This window comes from Mustelus asterias, chromosome 2 (assembly GCF_964213995.1).
Source record: "Mustelus asterias chromosome 2, sMusAst1.hap1.1, whole genome shotgun sequence".
Lineage (NCBI taxonomy): Eukaryota > Metazoa > Chordata > Chondrichthyes > Carcharhiniformes > Triakidae > Mustelus > Mustelus asterias.
Genome location: NC_135802.1, coordinates 145,348,507 through 145,367,463, shown reverse-complemented (window position 1 = coordinate 145,367,463; position 18,957 = coordinate 145,348,507). Strand labels below are relative to the sequence as shown.

At 43.2% G+C, this 18,957-nt stretch overlaps 1 protein-coding gene across 1 annotated transcript in view; it reads left to right on the top strand.

The window, feature by feature from the left end:
* The first annotated feature begins 2,460 nt into the window (after nt 1-2,460).
* LOC144511933 (nucleotide-binding oligomerization domain-containing protein 1-like) overlaps nt 2,461-18,957 on the top strand; it is a 34,841-nt gene continuing 18,344 nt past the window's right edge. The window contains exons 1-4 of the mRNA XM_078242415.1: nt 2,461-2,678; nt 8,309-8,483; nt 11,431-13,240; nt 16,103-16,186. Of these exons, the coding sequence (XP_078098541.1) occupies nt 2,493-2,678; nt 8,309-8,483; nt 11,431-13,240; nt 16,103-16,186 (2,255 nt within the window). The 5' untranslated portion in view covers nt 2,461-2,492. The remainder of the gene's footprint in view (nt 2,679-8,308; nt 8,484-11,430; nt 13,241-16,102; nt 16,187-18,957) is intronic.

The following is an 18,957-nucleotide window of genomic DNA, read 5'->3' as shown; positions in this document are numbered from 1 at the left end:
CCCTTTAACGATGGTGAGGACAAAGGGCATTATAATTATTTTTACCGCAAACCCTGGACCATTATAAACCTTTTGTTAATCTAGGACTACACCACGTGGTATGCAACTGAACAATTCAGACAATTGAGTTCCTCATTTGATTTCCAGTTGAGATTCTAAATTCAGCCGTAATGCTCAAGGGGAAAATTAAGCCGGTGTCAAGTAGGTAAGTTTGAAATTCAGGCGAGGACAGGGATTTGGATTTGCGATGGTCAAATAGGCTGTTGATATTCAAGATGGAAAAGTGACCAGTTGAGTGGTATTGAAAGGAGTTTGGCACCAGTATGAGCCATGACCCAGTATGTGTCATGAGGAGTGGGGAAAAGGTGGAGAAGACCTGTCTAATTTTCTTTTTTTCTTAAAGTTGCTATTTATTAATGTCACAAGCAGGCTTATATTAACACTGTAACAAAGTTACTGTGAAAATCACCTTGTCGCTGCACTCCAGCACCTGTTTGGGGGCACTGGCGGCAAATTTAGCATGGCCAATGCACCTAACCAACAAATCTTTTGGACTGTGAGAGGAAACCGGAGCACCCGGAGGAAACACACGCAGACATGGGATTAACTCACTGACAGTGACCCAAGCCAGGAATTGAACCCGGGTCCCTGGTGCTGTGAGGCAGCAGTGCCACAGTGCCTTCAGAGGTCAATCAAATCTCTCTTAACTCAGGAGTAAGGAGTGCTGTCCATTACACAACACAAAGGGAAGGAAAGAGGCCAATGTGGTTCTTGGGAAAGTTGGTTTAAGTTACGTGGCTTAACTGGTTTTATATGTAGCCACAACCCAGGATCATTGAACAATAAGTCCCTTTCAGGTAATGTTTGCTGTGTTAGCAACAATTCAAAAAGACAGAACTGACAATATCTCCCTTCCCCTTCCTAAATGTGTTCTCGTAAAAGTCACTTTCGAGAAGCAGTTTATATCTATATCAAGGTCATACAGACAGGAAACTGCTGCATTCACCAAGTAGAAGTTATGCTGAGAGAGGTTTGCTCTTCAATTTAAAAACACTTCCTAATTCATCGCCATTTCCAATTCCTAGTATGGTCCTGGAGTCTTCAGGAATGAGAGGCGAATCTTCAAAACACTTGCGAGCAACGCGGGAGATAAATCGCAGGAACATTAAAAAAATATTGTGCTCTCGTAGATTTGCTTTTTGCTTATTGTCACAAAAAATTGATGAAATCTGCTGGAGACAGTTCTTTTTTCAATTTTTGAAGGAGGGCAGTGCAATGCAAGCACAGGCATGCTGGGTATGTCACCCATCATTGTGTAGGTGCAGGAGGACCAGAAGTTTCGTTGGAATAAGGTTCTGAATTCTAACTCCAACACCATTTTGTAAATGAGCAAAACATTACAAGAATGGTTCCAGGAATGAGGAACTCCAGTTATGAGAACAGATTGGAGAGGTTACATAGGAACATAAGAACTAGGAGCAGGAGTAGGCCATTTGGCCCCTCGAGCCTGCTCCACCATTCAATAAGATCATTCATGGCTGATCTTTTCATGGACTCAGCTCCACTTATCCGCCCGCTCACCAACCCCCTTAATTCCTATGCTATTCAAAAATTTATCTATCCTTGCCTTAAAAACATTCAATGAGGTAGCCTCAATTGCTTCACTGGGCAGGGAATTCCACAGGTTCACAACCCTTTGGGTGAAGAAGTTCCTCCTCAACTCAATCCTAAATCTGCTCCCCCTTATTTTGAAGCCATGTCCTCTAGTTCTACATCACCTGCCAGTGGAAAAAATGTCCCTGCTCCTATCTTATCTATTCCCTTCATAATCCTATATGTTTCTATAAGATCTCCCCTCATTCTTCTGAATTCCAATGAGTATAATCCCAGTCTACTCAGTCTCTCCTCAGAAGCCAACCCTCTCAACTCCGGAATCAACCAAGTGAATCTCCTTTGCACCCCATCCAGTGCCAGGTTGGGACTGCTTTCCTTGGAGAGAAGAAAGCTAAGAGAAGATTTGATCGAGATGTTCATGACCGGACAAAAGTAGGCAGGAAGAAAGTGATACCCCTCATAAAAGGATCACGAACGAGAGGGTGCAGATTTAAGGTGACTTGCAAAAGAAGCAAATGTGATGTAAGAAACAACATTTTCATACAACGAGTGATTCGGATCTGGAGTGCACTGCCTGGAAGTGTGGTGGAGGCAGGTTCAATCGAGACATTCAAGAGGGCATTAGCTGATTACTTGAATAGAAACAATATGCAGAGGTACAGGGAAAGGTAGGGGAATGGCACTAAGCCATACTACTCATTTGGAAAGCTAGTACAGACACGATGGACCAAATGGTCTCCTTCTGTGTTGGAACAATTCTATTATTCTGTTAATATTTAACAGCCAACTGTAGTCAAATGATTAGTAAAATGACTGACTTCTGGTGTTATTACCTTTAGGAAAGTGGATTTTGATTTTCACAAAGGCACGACAGTACTATGGAGCAGACAGCAGTCCATAAACAGCATGTTGTCTCTTACCTTGATCTCGTCACGTTGCATCGGGTGGAGTTAGTGAATGGAATTAAAAACATCGAGTGCATCCTGGATAACCTGCTACACTTGGGATACTTCACGTCAGAAGATGCTGAGTTCATACAGCAGAGTGCAACTCGACATGAAAAGGTACAGACAGCGAGCCAAGAGATTACAGTTTAGTTACATACAATAAGTGGCCAGAATTTGGAAATTTGTGCAGTCACTAGGTTCATTTAACATATTATTTATAGCTAAAGCTGCATAAGCCAAGCCTGTGTGGTATAATATTTATGTAATCCCGAATGCATCTCTCTAATCACATCCAACATCAATAGTAGATCCTTGGCAACCTGTACTTCACTTTATGTTACAGTGTTACAATTCCATACAGACTGATAAAAGATTTGAATTTCCAGTGACAGACTCAAAGGATTTCACAAGATTTCACTTTTACTGTAACAAACTAAAATCAACATCGACCAAACATTATTATGTTAGTTACCCACTAAGTAAACTACAGGAAAGCTCTCTCCTCTCAACTTCCAAACACAACTGAAAACCCCATGATGAGTTTATAGGAACCAGTCCAAAGTTACTTGCAGCTCACTTCTTCTCATTTTGCTGAGTTGCAATGTCCAGTATCTATCAGAAGTAGTTCCCCTCAGTCTTTTGATAATCTCTGAACTGAATTAGAACAGCAAGGCCCATTCCTTCTTCCAGCCACCACTGGGAGAATCTTCCAGCATCTGTAAATGTTCACAGTTTCCATCTCTTCAACCAGAGAACAAGTTCCCAACAGCATCCTGCCTGGTAGCTAATAGAAAACAGTCTTTTTCCTCTGTTGTTTACAGCATCTGTTTTTTTCCTGTCTCTCTCTCCGGGACTCAAACTCTCTGTGTGCAGTCAGTAAGTCTGGGAGCAGTAAAGCCAACTGCACTTTCCTTTGTCTCCACCTTGCTTTCAATAAGACTTGACCTAAGCCCTGTCCCCATGGCAACCAGGTCACATGAGCTTATCATTGGGAAGAACTAGTAGGAGGGCATAGTCCCTCTCAGCTATTCCATTTTATCTTGAATTAAAAGAGATTGTTTCAAACACTTCCATCTTATTAAACTTGTGTATTGCTGTAAAAAGATATGTTGCTGAAGCTTTTTGTTTTGCACTCATCATGACAGATTCACAAGCAAACCAAATTTCAAAGAGAACATCAATTTATACTGCATGAGAAGAGAGTGTTGATTTGTTGGCTAGTGGATTCTGATTGGTAGAGGAGTTGCCATGGAGAATTCATCAGGGAACAGTTAACTGCGCAGCTTTTGTTTACATTCAAACTCTACAGGTGGACTCTAAATGATCAAAGTGTTGCCCTGGGGAATGAACCCCAAGCTTTTATTCAGTTGAAAAAGACACAATTCATGACCTGCCCCTTCTGCCTACAAAGGACAGGCCCCTGTAAATTAATATATGTGGCTTTGAACACTCATTGTGAGCCACACTGTGAGCCCAACTAATAAGTTTAAATTGTTCGTCAGTTTAAATCTTAGCAAAATCTGAATTGTTTAGCAAGGGCTTTCTAATTGCAGAATCATATCTAATGTTGGGCACCAAGTTTTGAGTTTTGCAATCACGGGCTGGTCGGATATGATCAGTACTTTGTCTGTTGCGAACAGCCAAAAGGATGTGCTGTTTGATACGATCCATCTGTTTTTGGAACGCATGGGATGCACCTTTTCCCTGGTGCATTCTCTCTGGCAATGCCTATACCAATCAATCAGCACTTTCTTCCCTTGCACTATGAATCATTGTTCCCTTTACTATTGGTATTCTTGTGAATCTGTCCTGATGAGTGCCCGAGAAAAAGCTTCGACAGCATGTCTCTTTTCAGCAATACTCAGGTTCTGCACTACCAAATGGCCACCTCTAAAACCTTACTTTCAGAACAACATTTCCATATCATACATCAAAGCAAAACCCACATTTACAAGGGCCAAATCCGTGGCTCTCAAAACTCTTTGGTTGTAGAGCCCCTTTTCAAACAGATCAATAACCAGGGGACCCTCGCCTCACATCTAAACTATATAATACGCATAAAATAAAGTTGCTGCATTTAAAGAGTGTTTTAATAATGTTTTTAAGAAAACAAGTAACGGCGATGTGGAGCAAAAATGTGAGGACTACTGATATAGATGAGATGAGACAGGCTAGACATATCAGAGATAAGCGATAAGTATAATTGGTCTAACATTCCAGTGCATGGAGTCTAACTTTTTAATGTGGTTAACAATGATCTGATAGAGGCATACATGTCCAATCAGATCACAGATCTCATTCAATATTGGCACAAAGCAGCATTAACCCAAATCCAATTTACACCCTTAACAAGATCAGAGCAGAATATTTTTAGATTAAAAAACAATTTCCTATAAATGATTTTCCTTCCCTCCAATTCTGTTGTAAAGTATTCTTGCTGCTAATCAGCTCACTAACTATTTGGCCATTCATGAACCTGCATTATTGAAACATTGTGGAAGGTTTAAGTAAGTCGAACTGACAGCTTTTCCACAATTACAAGGAGGAAACCAACCAGAAAGTAATGCAGACATAAAATGATAGAGACATTCAGCAGTCAGGCAGCGTTGTAAAGCTCATTGCAAGAAGCCAAATGGAATGCATCTTAGTGTCACAGTAGCAGCTGCTCCTTGCATCTCCCCCGCCTGTCAAAGGTAAACGCAGGACTCACTATATAGAAAATCATAACCATTGAGACACCCATCGCCGTGGGACCCAGTTTGTAAACCAAAGTTGTAACATATAGAATCCCTATTGTGCAGAAAGAGGCCATTCGGCCTCATCAAGTCTGCACCGACCCTCCAACAGAGCATCCAACCCAGGACCGTCCCCACCCTATGCCGCAACCCCACACATTTACCCAACTAATCCTTTAGCTACACGTCTTGGGACACTAAGGGGAAATTTGGCACCTAACCTGCGCATCTTCGGATTCTGGGAGGAAACTGGAGAACTCAGAGGAAACCCATGCACACACGGGGAGAACGTGCAAACTCCACTCAGACAGTCACCCAAGGCCAGAATTGAACCTGGGACCCTGAGTTGTGCGAACCACTGTGCCACCATGCCACCCGCTAATCATTGGCTGTATTAACACTTTAGATGGACGCAGTATGAAAATATCACACCCATATAATTTAAAGAATTCCTAACTTTCTCCCTCAAGTCTGTGATTCACCCAGTCCATCCCATTTGGCTCCAGCATACTCATAAAATGGGCTGTTTGCAGCTATGATAATGCTGGGAGTAGGGTGGTTACTTGCTTCATCGTGCAAGAGACACTGCAACTTCCATCCTGTAAAGAACTTAGAGGATAGATGAAGACACCCAAGTTGTCCTGAGACATCGAGAAATGTGAAACAACGAACTCAGCAAAGTGTGTGGAAAACAGGTTGCATCACATTGTATGATTAGGATCTATATGTGCCCTTCCATTGCTTTAAGTAAGCCACCCCTGTAGAATTGGAATTTGCAAGGTCCCCAAATCCGTGAGCTGCACAATTTCACACGCAAACACCAATCAATTGTGTTTCATGTAGCTCAAAATGAATTACATAACTGAGCAGATCTTGTTAGAGTAGGGCATCTCGTAGTGTTTTTTAAAGTTTATTTATTAGTGTCACAAGTAGGCTTACGTTAACACTGCAATGAAGTTACTGTGAAAATCCCCTAGTTGCCACACTCCAGCGCCTGTTCGGGTACATTGAGGGAGAATTTAGCATGGCCAGTGCACCTAATCAGCACGTCTTTCATACTGCGGGAGGAAACTGGAGCACCCAGGAGGAAACCCATGCAGACACGGGGAGAACGTTCAGACTCCGCACAGTCACCCAAGCTGGGAATTGAACTCGTGCCCCTGGCGTTGTGAGGCAGCAGTGCTAACCACTGTGCCACCGTGCCCAATTAGTCAGCCTTTTTGCTACACCCTTCAGTTCAAAGTATTTTTATGCCCCAACTTGCTGGAAGCGAGAGTTGATAACCATGTGACAAAGACCACAGGGCAGCCAAGGTCAATGGCCTATCTCTTTAACCAATGAGATTTTCATATCGAGAAACAAAGGGACAACTGAGAAGGTGGAGAATTAAGAGTGGGTGAGTTAGAATCAAACTGAATACAGAAGGAGAAATGAAGAGAAGAAAATAAAGTTTGGATTGAAGAAATTCAAAGAGACGAGTTAAAAATAACTTTTTTCGGTTTTTTGCTTTTCATTTCCGAGATGTGGGTGACACTGGCTAGGCCAGCATATATTTCCCATCCCTAAATGCCCTCAAGAAGGTTGTGGTGAGCTGCCTTCTTGAACTGCTGCAGTCCATGAGGTGTAGCTACAGCCACAGTGCTTTTTGGGAGGGAGTTCCAGGATTTTGACCCAGTGCCAATGAAGCAATGGCAATATATTTTCAAGTCAGGATGGTGAATGACTTATAGGGGAAATTCCAGGTGGTGATGTTCCCAGGTATCTGCTGCCCTTGTCCTTCTTGATGGTAGCGGTCATGGATTTGGGAGGTGCTGCCTAAGGAGCCTTGGCAAGTTTCTGCAGTGCATCTTGTAGATGGTACACACTGCTGCCATACTCCAGTGGTGGAGGAAATGAATGTTGCCAATCAAAAAGCCTGCTTTTAAGTTTCTTAAATGTTGTTGGAGCTGCACTCATCCAGCCAAGTGGAGAGTATTCCATCACACTCCTGACTTGTGTCTTGTAGATGGTGGACAGGCTTAGGCAAGTCAGGGGGTGAGTTACATGGTGCAAGATTCCTAGCCTCTGATCTGCTCCTGTAGCCACAGTATTTATGTGGCTAGTCCAGTTCAGTTTCTGGTCAATGGTAACCCCAAGGAGGTTGAGCAAGCAATTGTAATGCCATTGAATGTCATGGGGCAATGGTTAGATTCTCTTTTGTTCTCTAACAACATTGACTACACACAGGGATAAGATTGAATTGTTTAAATTGTTCCCTTTCTGGGTCAGAGATTGATTAGTATTGGATTTAAAATGATCATGTGATTAAAATGGTACTTAACACTGTTAAGTGGAAGGCTAATGTTCTATGATGAGTGCATTGGCCAATGATTATGAGAATCCAGCAAGTTGTCAAAAATAATGGAGAGTTGAGGTGACCTACCATCTGAACATAAGAAATGGGCATAGGCCATTCAGCCCTTTGAGCCTGCTCTCTAATGCAATAAGGTCATGCACCGTCTTCTATTCCAACCTCACCTTCCTGCACAGTTTCCATATCCCTGTATTCTCTTCGTAACCAACAATAGATCAATCTCTGTCCTGAGTAAATTCAATGGGTGGGATTGCCCCAAAACTGGAAAATCCTGTCTAAGGTCAACGAACCTTTGCATGGGCCACACCCCCCCATCCATCCCCCCCACCCTCACCCCCACCCCCAGCCTGCTGTAATTCCCATGGTGGGCAGGATGGGAACATTCCCCCCAGTGACTGAGAGTCCACAGCTCTTTGGGGTACACAATTCCAAAGATTTGCAAACTTGAATGTGAATAATTTCCTCATTTCAGTTCTACATGACTGACAAGGGCCTTTATGACCCCGCCTTGTGTAGAATTCAATGTTTCTTTTCATTACGGCGACAAACAAGTCATTTTACCAGGGTTAAAGCCTTTGTTAAATTGATGCAATCGGTAAAGGAGAAAATGAACCAGCTCAAAACTTACCCATGCAACCTTCTTCAAAAAATACTTTCAGGTTCGTAAAACGCTGGATATAATCTGGGCTAAAGGAGAAGAAAGTGCAGAAATTTTCCTCTATATCCTAAATTGCGCCAAAGAGGTTTACTCAGAATTTCATCCTTGGTTGAAAGAAATTCATTATTGCCCATCAGACAAGCTGCTGAACAAACCAGTGCTGATTACGGATGCCGGTGAGTATTTCACAAATACATCTGACTCCTGGATTAATCAAACAATTCAGAGCAGAGAATTAATTCAATGATGATCAAATACCTTTCTTGAAAGATAGCAATATGTTACTGTGATTGTTTGGGCAGTGAGTGTGGCTGAGAGCTGTACCGTTATCATACAATGGCCTAGTGGTATTATCACCAGATTGTTAATCCAGAAACTCAGCTAATTTTCTGGGGACACAGGTTTGAATCCTGGGACGGCAGCTGATGGAACTTGAATTCAATTTTTTTTTAAATCTTGAATTAAGAATCTACTTATGACCATGAAACCATTGTTGATTGTTGGAAAAACCCATCTGGTTCACTAATGTCCTTTAGGGAAGGAAATCAGCTGGTCTGGCCGACGTGTGAGCCCAGAGCCACAGCAATAAGGTTGACTCTCAATTGCCCTTTGAAATGGCCGAGCAAACCACTCACTACTATTTTCTCAAGGGCAACAAGAGATGGGCAATGAATGCATGTCCCATGAATAAAAAAAAGTGACACATCAAACCTATAACCAGCGATTGTGATACATTATAGAAACACTAAATAGTCTCAGAAACCAATTTGGCTTATAATTATCTCCAAGAGATTTTTTTTCCCTCCAAGCCAAATATCTCTCAATGGGGAGGCGATGGCCTAGTGGTATTATTGCAAGACTGTTAATCCAGAAACTCAGCCAACTTCATTAATGGTTAGGAATCAAAGCTATTTACAATAAAATGAACAATGGCGTTTTAGAATAGAACAGTATATGTTGAATCTCAATAGCCACTGTGACCATTACCAATGCACCATGGTGGCATTGTGTACAATCTACACCAGGCTTCCCCAATATTTTCCAGCCACGGAACCCTTTTGGCCTCCTATGATTACTGACGGAACCCCTCAGAAATATTCTTCTGGGGTTGAAGAGTTAAACCACAAAACAAAATTGATTGTATTTGCTATAGGTACAAACATACAAAAACAAATTTATAAAAGTATTTTATATTTTTATAGATGTGTTTATAATAATTAAAGACTCATTCAATAAAGTCTTACATTTTTGTCATTTTTAATGGGGGGAATGGTGCTGCCTCTTATGCTCACAAATTCATTTAATATTAAGAATATTAACAGACACATGCACACATACACCCACACTCAATCTCTCTCACGCACAAACACACTCACTCCCATGTCTCTTTTTCTGTCTCATACACATTCACAATCCCACCTCTCTCTCATACATACATACATCCACTCCCATCTCTCTCTCCCTCACACACACATATACACACTCCCACCTCTCTCTCTCATGCATACTCAGTCACACACTCACCTCCATCTCTCAGAAACACACACATATACACACACTCTTATCTCTCTTTCCATTGCTTGTGGCAATATGGTTGACTCTCAACTGCCCTGTGAAATGGCCTAGCAAGCCACTCAGTTTCAAGGTCAACTGGGGATGGGCAATAAATGTTGGCCTTGTCAGTGACGCCAATGCCTCATGAATAAATAATAAAAAAACATTTTGATATGTCCATTTCCTCTTATCCTTAAAGGTAACCTAGATGTATTCCTCTGCTGTTGAGAGGGCAAACAAGCAGTCTGTTTTCAGACCTCCACCAGACTGTCCTGCGGCTGGTTTATGCCTCCACTGTCCATGTCCAACCAGAACACTCTATCCGATATTTGCTATTCTCTCAAAGAAATGCCAAATGGAGTTGAGGCCGAGATGGGATCAACCATGATTGTATTAAATGGCTGAGCAGACTCGAGGGGCCAAATCTCCGTTCACTGCAGTGGGACTGGAGAATCCTAGCTGCGGACGAGACCAAAAACTTTCAGCCTGCCTCTAAATTTCCTAGCTCAAATTTTATGATCATTCACCACTGTTCTGGACTCTTGCAACAGAGGAAGTTGTTTCTCCCTTATCAATCCTATCAATTTCTTTAATTGTCTTAAAGCCTCAGTTAAACTACCTCATAGATAATCTTCCCCCTTCACCTGTCCTCTTATGTGTTTACTCATTTCAGCTTAATACAATTCTGGAGAATTTGTGCTGCACGAACTCCCCAGCCAATACAGGGGGCAGTGCCCAGAACTGAATTAATTAGAGTCTGACAACCTTCTCCTTGACAATTGATTTCAACACACCAGTGGCTATTTTGCTACTGTTTTACTTCACATGAAACCACTCACTGTCTCGCCATAAACCATAGAATCCCTACAGTGCAGAAGGAGGCCATTCAGCCCACCGAGCCTGCACCGACAACAATCCCACCCAGGCCCAATCCCCACAACCCCACATAGTTACCCTGCTAATCTCCTGACATTAAGGGGCAATTTAGCTTGGCCAATCCACCTAACCAGCACGTCTTTGGATTCTGGGAGGAAACCGGAGCAAGCCCACGCAGACATGGGGAGAACGTGCAAACTCCACACAGACAGTCACCTGAAGCCGCGATTGAACCCAGGTCCTTGGCACTGTGGGGCAGTAGTGCTAACCACTGTGCCACCGTGCTGCCTGTACAAATAGATGCACTTTTTATTTGCATGTTCCTAATGAAATTTCCAGAGCATTCAAAGAAAACTTTATATCAAAATGTAACAAAATACAGGAGATTATATTAATGTGATCAAATTTAGCTTGTGCAGTTATTCTTTGTAATATCAGTTACATTCAAAAGAAATCAAATGAGGATTATTAATAGAAGGTTTGCCAATCTGGTACATTAAGGAAAAAGATATGATTGCGCACTGTTTTGGATTACAGTGAATATATATTTTTCTCTAACGATTGTGAAGATTTTATTTTAGGCTTAAGAAAATGCCATAGAAAGTACTGACAAAAATAAATCTTTTCACAATCAAGTCATTGACATAACTAGTCACAAAAGCTCTCCCTATTACTTTTTTTCATGTCTTTCAGTCTGCCAGTATACTGAAAAGCTCCGAGGTGAATTGCGACGAGACACAAGGTTGACTTCTTCATATGTGCAAAAGGAAGGTGCTTTGTTTGATGATATTTACACTGAGACTCTCATGGAATTAATCAACGCAGCTAATGAAACTAGTGGAAACATTTTCCACTTGGAGGATTTGTTCAGCGATACTGGAGTCATCAGTGAAGATGCAGAAACAGTCTTTATAACTGGCGATGCTGGAGTTGGTAAGACCATACTGCTCCAGAGACTTCAGAAATTGTGGTCCAATGGGGAGCTCTGTGCTGATGCTAAATTCTTCTTCAAATTCAGATGCCGAATATTCAATAGCTTTAAGGAGGAAGATAAGATCTCCCTCAGAGATCTGCTGTTCAAATATAACTGTTACCCTGACAAAGATGCTGATGAGATATTCAGCTACATCCTACAACACCCAGCTTCTGTTCTCTTCACCCTGGATGGGTTTGATGAAATCAACGTTGACTGTGACCTCAATGACATCCCCGACATCTCTTCGCCCTTTGAACCCACGCATCCTGTGGCCCTGTTGAGGAATCTTCTCCAAGGAAAGTTATTAAAAGGTTCCAAAAAATTATTGACAGCAAGAACTGGAACAAATCTACCATTGAGAATGGTTAGAAAGAGAGTGACACTAAAGGGCTTTTCCAAGGACCATTTACTGCGGTACTTGAAGAAGTTCTTCAAAGATGAGGCCCATCAAACTTTGGTTTTGACCCAGCTGGAGGCGAACCCTCACCTGTGCAGTTTGTGCTCTGCGCCGTTGTTTTGTTGGATTATATTCAAATGTTACGAGCACTTTCAGTCCACGTGTAGCTCCCAGCAGCTGTCACATTCTGTTACACTGACTGACATTTACTTGGTCATGATTGAGGTCTTCCTCAACCACTCTTCTCAGGTCAATCTGAATGGGAAAAAGGCCAAAAGCCAGATACATTTGTTCACAACCAAGAAGGAAGCTTTAATGCGGATTAGCAAACTAGCTCTAAAAGGAATTGAAGACCGCAATTCTGTTTTCAGCCAGGAGAAAATTGCAGCCGCAAAGATTTCAGAAGAGGATTTACAGTTCGGCTTCATCAAAACTGTAGGTCATTATAACGGATGTGGGAACCAGTCGACATATGAATACATTCACTTAACACTCCAGTCATTTTTCGCTGCTTTTTCATTAGTTCTGGATGATGAGATCCATCCCCGGGACCTCCTTGCACTATTCAACAATGGTAGCGTGCCAACACCGTCAACCCACAAGCTAAGTGATTTGGTTTTAGCTTTCTTGAGCCCTTCAAGGTGTCCCTCTACAAACGTCCTCAAGTCATTCAGCGAACATCTGCAATTTACCATGCTGTTCCTCTGTGGCTTGTTGTCCGACCGCAATATTGATCTGTTGCTAAACTTCGCAACCCCTGGAACCATTAAGGAAAAGCAGTCAGTGCTGATGTCCTATCTGTACAAATGTATGAAAACGCACCTGCAAGACCTTCCTCGCTCGCACCTTGAAGATGGTTGCAAGGTACATGTGTTGCCACATTTCATATGGCTGTTAAGATACATTTTTGAAATGCAGAATGGAGCAGCAGCCAAACTGGCAGCCAAAGGCATCAATGTCAATTACATAAAACTGACCTATTGCAATGTTTCTTCTGCTGACTGTGGGGCCCTTGCGTTTATTTTGCGCCACATCCGAACACCCCTTGCACTGGAGATGGACAATAACAACATCAATGATTACGGTGTGGAGCAAATGTTCCCCTGTTTCAGTCAGCTGACAGTCCTCAGGTGAGCGCTATGCCCAAACTTCGGTGCATTCTGTCCCATAGAATCCCTACAGTGCAGAAGGAGGCCATCCAGCCCAATGGGTCTGCACCGACCACAGTCCCACCCAGGCCCTATACCCGTAACCCCACATATTTACCCTGCTAATCCCCTGACACTGGGATCAATTTAGTATGGCCAATCAACCTAACCCGCCCATCTTTGGATTGTGGGAGGAAACTGGAGCACCCGGAGGAAACCCACGCAGACGCAGGGAGAATGTGCAAACTCCACACAGACAGTGACCCAAGCCGGAATCGAACCCGGGTCTCTGGCAGTGTGAGGCAGCAGTGCTAACCACTGTGCCACCATGCTGTTCCCCTATCACGTGGAACTGAGGTGCCTTTAATAGGACTATCATTACTTGGGATGTTCGAATTCACCCTTGCCTATACAGGATTAGGTTTCATTTTAAGGCATCAGCCTTGGTTCAGTCTCATCCCTGAGTCAAATGGTCATGGGTTCAATCTGCGTCCCAGATGCTGGAGCAGTTGACCAGACTAACGCTTCACTGCTGTACCATGGATATGCCACACAGTCGGAAGGGCCATCTTTCAATTGAGACATTGAACCGAGTCTGGCCTAACTGAAGAGGATGTAAAATATTCCACTCAAAGATGATAGTACTATTTTGAGGAAGAACAGGGGAGTTCTCCCCAGTGTCCTGACCAATGATTATTTATCGTAGCATGATCATAGGAAGAGGTCATTTAACTTTTACACCTCTGCTGACTCTTTGGTAGAATTATCAGATTAATCCTGCTCAGCTATTTTATCCCCATTGCCCTCCAGTTACCCAATTCTGTTCTGGGTGCTACTATTGAATCAATTTTCACCACTCTTTCACTTGTAAAATGACTTTATTACCTTAAATTAACATCCCTGTTACCGCCCCTTCTGCCACCACTAACAGTTTCTCTTAATTTACTCCACCGAAACCAGTCATGATCAAATTTCCTCTTAATCTTCTCTGCTCAAAGGAGAACAAGCCCAGCTAATCCAATCTCTTCACCTAACTGTAGGCCCCCATCCCTGGTAGCATTCTGGTCAATCTCACCTGCATTCTCTACAAGGCCTTGACATTCTTGCTGAAGTGCCTGCTCAGAATTGGACAAAATACTCCAGCTGAGGTTTAATCAGGAGTTTCTAAAGGTTTAACATGAATTCTTTGCTCTTTCATTCTATTGCTCTAGTGTTCTATGTGATTTTAAAAGAAATCTTCTTGCCCTCTATTCTGCAAAGATTTGTATGCTGGCATTCCCAGACCAATCTGTTCCTGCAAGCCTTTTAAAATTGTGCCCCTTAGTTTTAAATCTTTCCTCTCTTCATTCTTCCTAACAATATGCATCACTTCCCATTTTTTCTGTCTATGGGCACGTACCGTGGGCAGTTCTGGCCTTCAGTTCTGTCACTGGAGGGGGTGCAGAGGAGATTCACTAAGGTTGATTCCGGAGTTGAGAGAGTTGGCTTATGAGGAGAGACTGAGTAGACAGCGACTATACTCATTGGAATTTAGAAGAATGAGGGGGAGATCTTATAGAAACATATAAAATTATGAAGGGAATAGGTAGGATAGAAGCAGGGAGGTTGTTTCCACTGGCGGGTGAAACTAGAACTAGGGGGCCATAGCCTCAAAATAAGGGGGAACAGATTTAGGACTGAGTTGAGGAGGAACTTCTTCACCCAAAGGGTTGTGAATCTGTGGAAATCCCTACCCAGTGAAGTAGTTGAGGCTACCTCATTGAATGTTTTTAAGGCAAAGATAGATAGATTTTTGAACAGTAAAGGAATTAAGGGTTATGGCGAGTGGGCGGGTAAGTGGAGCTGAGTCCACGAAAAGGTCAGCCATGATCTTATTGAATGGCGGAGCAGGCCCGAGGGGCCAGATGGCCTACTCCTGCTCCTAGTTCTTATGTTCCTGCCCCTTTCACCAATCTTTATTATTTATTGAGTTTCATATCATCGACAAACTCTGAAATTATGCTCTCTGTACTCCAAGCCAAGGTAACTTGAACATTTTATCCAGAAATTCATCTTGTTGTGCCTTGATTGCTCCAACAAATAGCATCAAAGGATTCCCGCCTTCCAGGATCGAAGGCAGGAGTTGATACCATGCCAGTGGGATCCTGGATGGCGTTTTGCAATCGGTGGACATAGTGCCACCAAAACTGTTGTCCAACTGAGGATAGTGGCACACCTCGCAGGGCTGCTGGCCCAATCAGAATACCACAGATGGCAATAGCCAGTGCCGAGGCTGCAGCATGAGGGAGAAGGCACCCTCAAAGATGAAGTAAGTTCTGTCGAGGAAGCTGGGTCCTGACACAGACAGGTTCCAGCAGTTGGGGGGGGATGGGGGTTTGGGGGGGAACCATGTTCCAGGTCTATGGGAGTGGCCATTGCTACTGTAGCACCCACCACCCGTGAGCCTTGGGGTGGCCAGAAAAGAGGGCCTGCTAGAACCCCCTCCCCCACCCCCCAGGATTTAACCAGGCAGTTTCCCCATGTGGTGGTGGGGCCTTCTGATGTGGACAAAATATTGGCAGGGGTGGGAAGTAACCCTTAATTGGACACTTCAGTGGCTCACTTGGTCAGGCCGCTGACATTCCTACAGCTGGTAACAGACCAGGGTGGTGGAACAATGTCAGGTAGCCCTCCCCACACCTCCCCCCTGCCATTTTAACAAGCCTCCTGCCTCGCAGTCCTTCACCATTGGGCTGGTAAAATTTAGCTGTGTTTCTGAAGTTGCACATGAAATATCAGCTTTGCTTGGAACAGTAGTTGTTGATACATTAGTCTGCTTCTAACGTGTCTTTTTGAATGAAACAGGTTGAGTGTAAATCAGATCACAGACCACGGAGTCCATATCTTGGTAAAAGAGCTCAAAAAGCATCAGAAGATCAAAATACTTGGGTGAGTTAATGCGATCCTAATATGCCTGTACGATATGTTCCAATGTTTTTTTGAAACTTGATTATATTTTTCCTCTCCTGTTTTCGCATCTCCTCCTCTTGAATCCACCATTCCACATGTGTCCTTGCAGCGATAAAGTCCTTCATTCTCTTTGGTAGTACTGCTTAGCTGCAAAATAAAAGTACTTGGCTTTTTTAGATGAGATGTTAAACCAAAGTCCTCTCTGGCTTCTCAGTTGGATGGAAGAAGGCCCCCATGAAGAAGAGTAGGGGAACTCTTCCTGATGTCCTGGTCAATAGTTATCCCTCAGCCAACATCATGTTAGTTTATTATCCGATCATTTAGCTGTGTGTGGAGCTAGCTGTATGTAATTTGGCTGCCATATTTCCTACAGTACAATGGTAGCCCCACTCCAAAAATGTGCTGCAAATCTCTTTGGGATGTCCTGAAGTTGTGAAAGCCACTATTTAGTTGTAAGTTTTTTCTTTCATATCAGGGCCAGGCAGATAGATTGTCAAAATGGAAATGGCCCACCTACCACGTTATAGAATCATAGAATCCCTTCAGTGCAGAAAGAGACCATTCGGCCCATCTAGTCTGCACCGACTCTCCAAAAGATCATCATAGAATCATAGAAACCCTACAGTGCAGAAAGAGGCCATTTAGCCCATCGAGCCTGCACCGACCACAATCCCACCCAGGCCCTACCCTCTTATCCCTACATATTGACCCGCTAATCCCTCTAACCTACACATCTCAGGACACTAAGGGGCAATTTTAGCATGGCCAATCAACCTAATCCGCACATCGTTGGACTGTGGGAGGAAACCGGAGCACCCGAAGGAAACCCATGCAGACACGAGGAGAATGTGCAAACTCCACACAGACAGTGACCCAAGCCGGGAATCGAACCCAGGTCCCTGGAGCTGTGAAGCAGCAGATCTTCTTACCCAGGCTCTATCTCCACAACTCTAGGTATTTACCCAGCTAATCCCCCTGATCCAGACATCTTGAGATGCTAATGAGCAGTTTAGCATGGTCAATCTATCTAACATGCACATCTTTGGAGTGTGGGGGGAAACTGGAGCACCCGGAGGAAACCCACACAGGCATGGGGAGAACAGGCAAACTCCACACAGACAGTCACCTAGTTATGCCTCCTTTACCAAATTAAGGAAAGAAAATCTAAATTAAATCGAAAAAGAAAGCATGTAATGATTCAAGTATTGATTGGTAGGCGTTAGTTGTCAATGTTTCATCATTTACATTGTTAAGTGAAACAGATGATGGGTATTTGAGCACATATAAATAGAGGGTAGCTGGGACACTGGGTGTGTGTGAATTGACACTGGACAAAATTAATAAACTCTCTCAGTAAGGAAAGGCACTGCATCTCAGTTTTGACTTCATCGACCAGCTTGATTCCTGTTAAATATTAATGTTGCCCTGCACTGCGATGTAAACAAACATCCTCCTATAATAAGAATAAGTGGCTCGAGATGTCTGATTTAGATTTAGGAAGGCAGGAAATATTAATTTATGAATTCAAATGGCAATTGGATTGATTTCTTTCAGAAATTCATATTTTGAGGTACATTGTAACTCTGTATGAATTTATTTTCCTCTAAAGTCAATGGGATGAACACCAAATGGTTCTTATACTGGGTGGGCAATCCACACACCCTTTTTATATCAGGGAAAAGTTAGAAATTTATTCCTTCTTAAACTGATTGTGAATTACTGCGGAGAAAACTTGTGCTCCCCACCTCACCCTCGGTTAGTCTTCAATCCTTCCCTCAATATTCAAAGATGATCATTGAGTTTGGAGTGTTAAAAAATGTTTCTGGTTCAACAACATTTTGCTCTAATCGACAGTGTCCATCTCATACAAGGTGTATTCCTTTCCACTGACTGCCTCCACACATGTGGAGTCCAAAGATGTGCAGGTTAGGTTGATTGGCCATGCTAAAATTGCCCCTTAGTGTCCTGGGATGCGTAGATTAGAAGGATTAGTGGGCAAAATATGTAGGGATATAGGGGTAGGATCTGGGTGGGATTGTGGTCGGTGCAGACTCGATAGGCTGAATGGCCTCTTTCTGCACTGTAGGGTTTCTATGATTTCTATGATGTGCAGTAAGTACTCTCCCTAGTGTTGCAGCGTCAATAGATGCAGTCTTTGGGATACAGGGTGGCATGGTGGCACAATGGTTAGTACTGCTTCCTCACACACCAGGGACCTGGGTTCAACTCTGGCCTTGAGTGACTGCCTTTGTGGAGTTTGCAAGCTCTCCCTGCGTCTGCGTGTTTCCTCCGGGTGCTCTGGTTTTCTCTCACACTCCAAAGATGTGCAGGTTAGGTGAATGTGCCATACTAAATTGCCCCTTAGTGTCCACAGATGAATAGGTTAGGTGGATTAGCCATGGTAAATGCATGGGTTTGCAGGGATAGTACGGAGGGGTGGGCCTGAGTGGGATGCTCTTTCGGAGAATTGGTGCAGACTCGATGGGCTGAATGGCCTCTTCTGCACTGTAGGGATTCTGTGGTTCTATATGACTAATCTGATACAATAAATGCCAAATGTTTGGGAGAAACGGATGAATTTGTACTCGGTACTAACCGATGACTGTAATACTTGGAAGAACTGAACAAATGTCAGAAAAACTCGTCTTGGTGCAAAAATGGACCAGTCTCTCAGATTGAGTGGGGGAGGCCAGAGCTGAGGGACTTCAGCTATGTGCAGAGATTGCTGGGATTGTTCTCCCTCAGAGTGA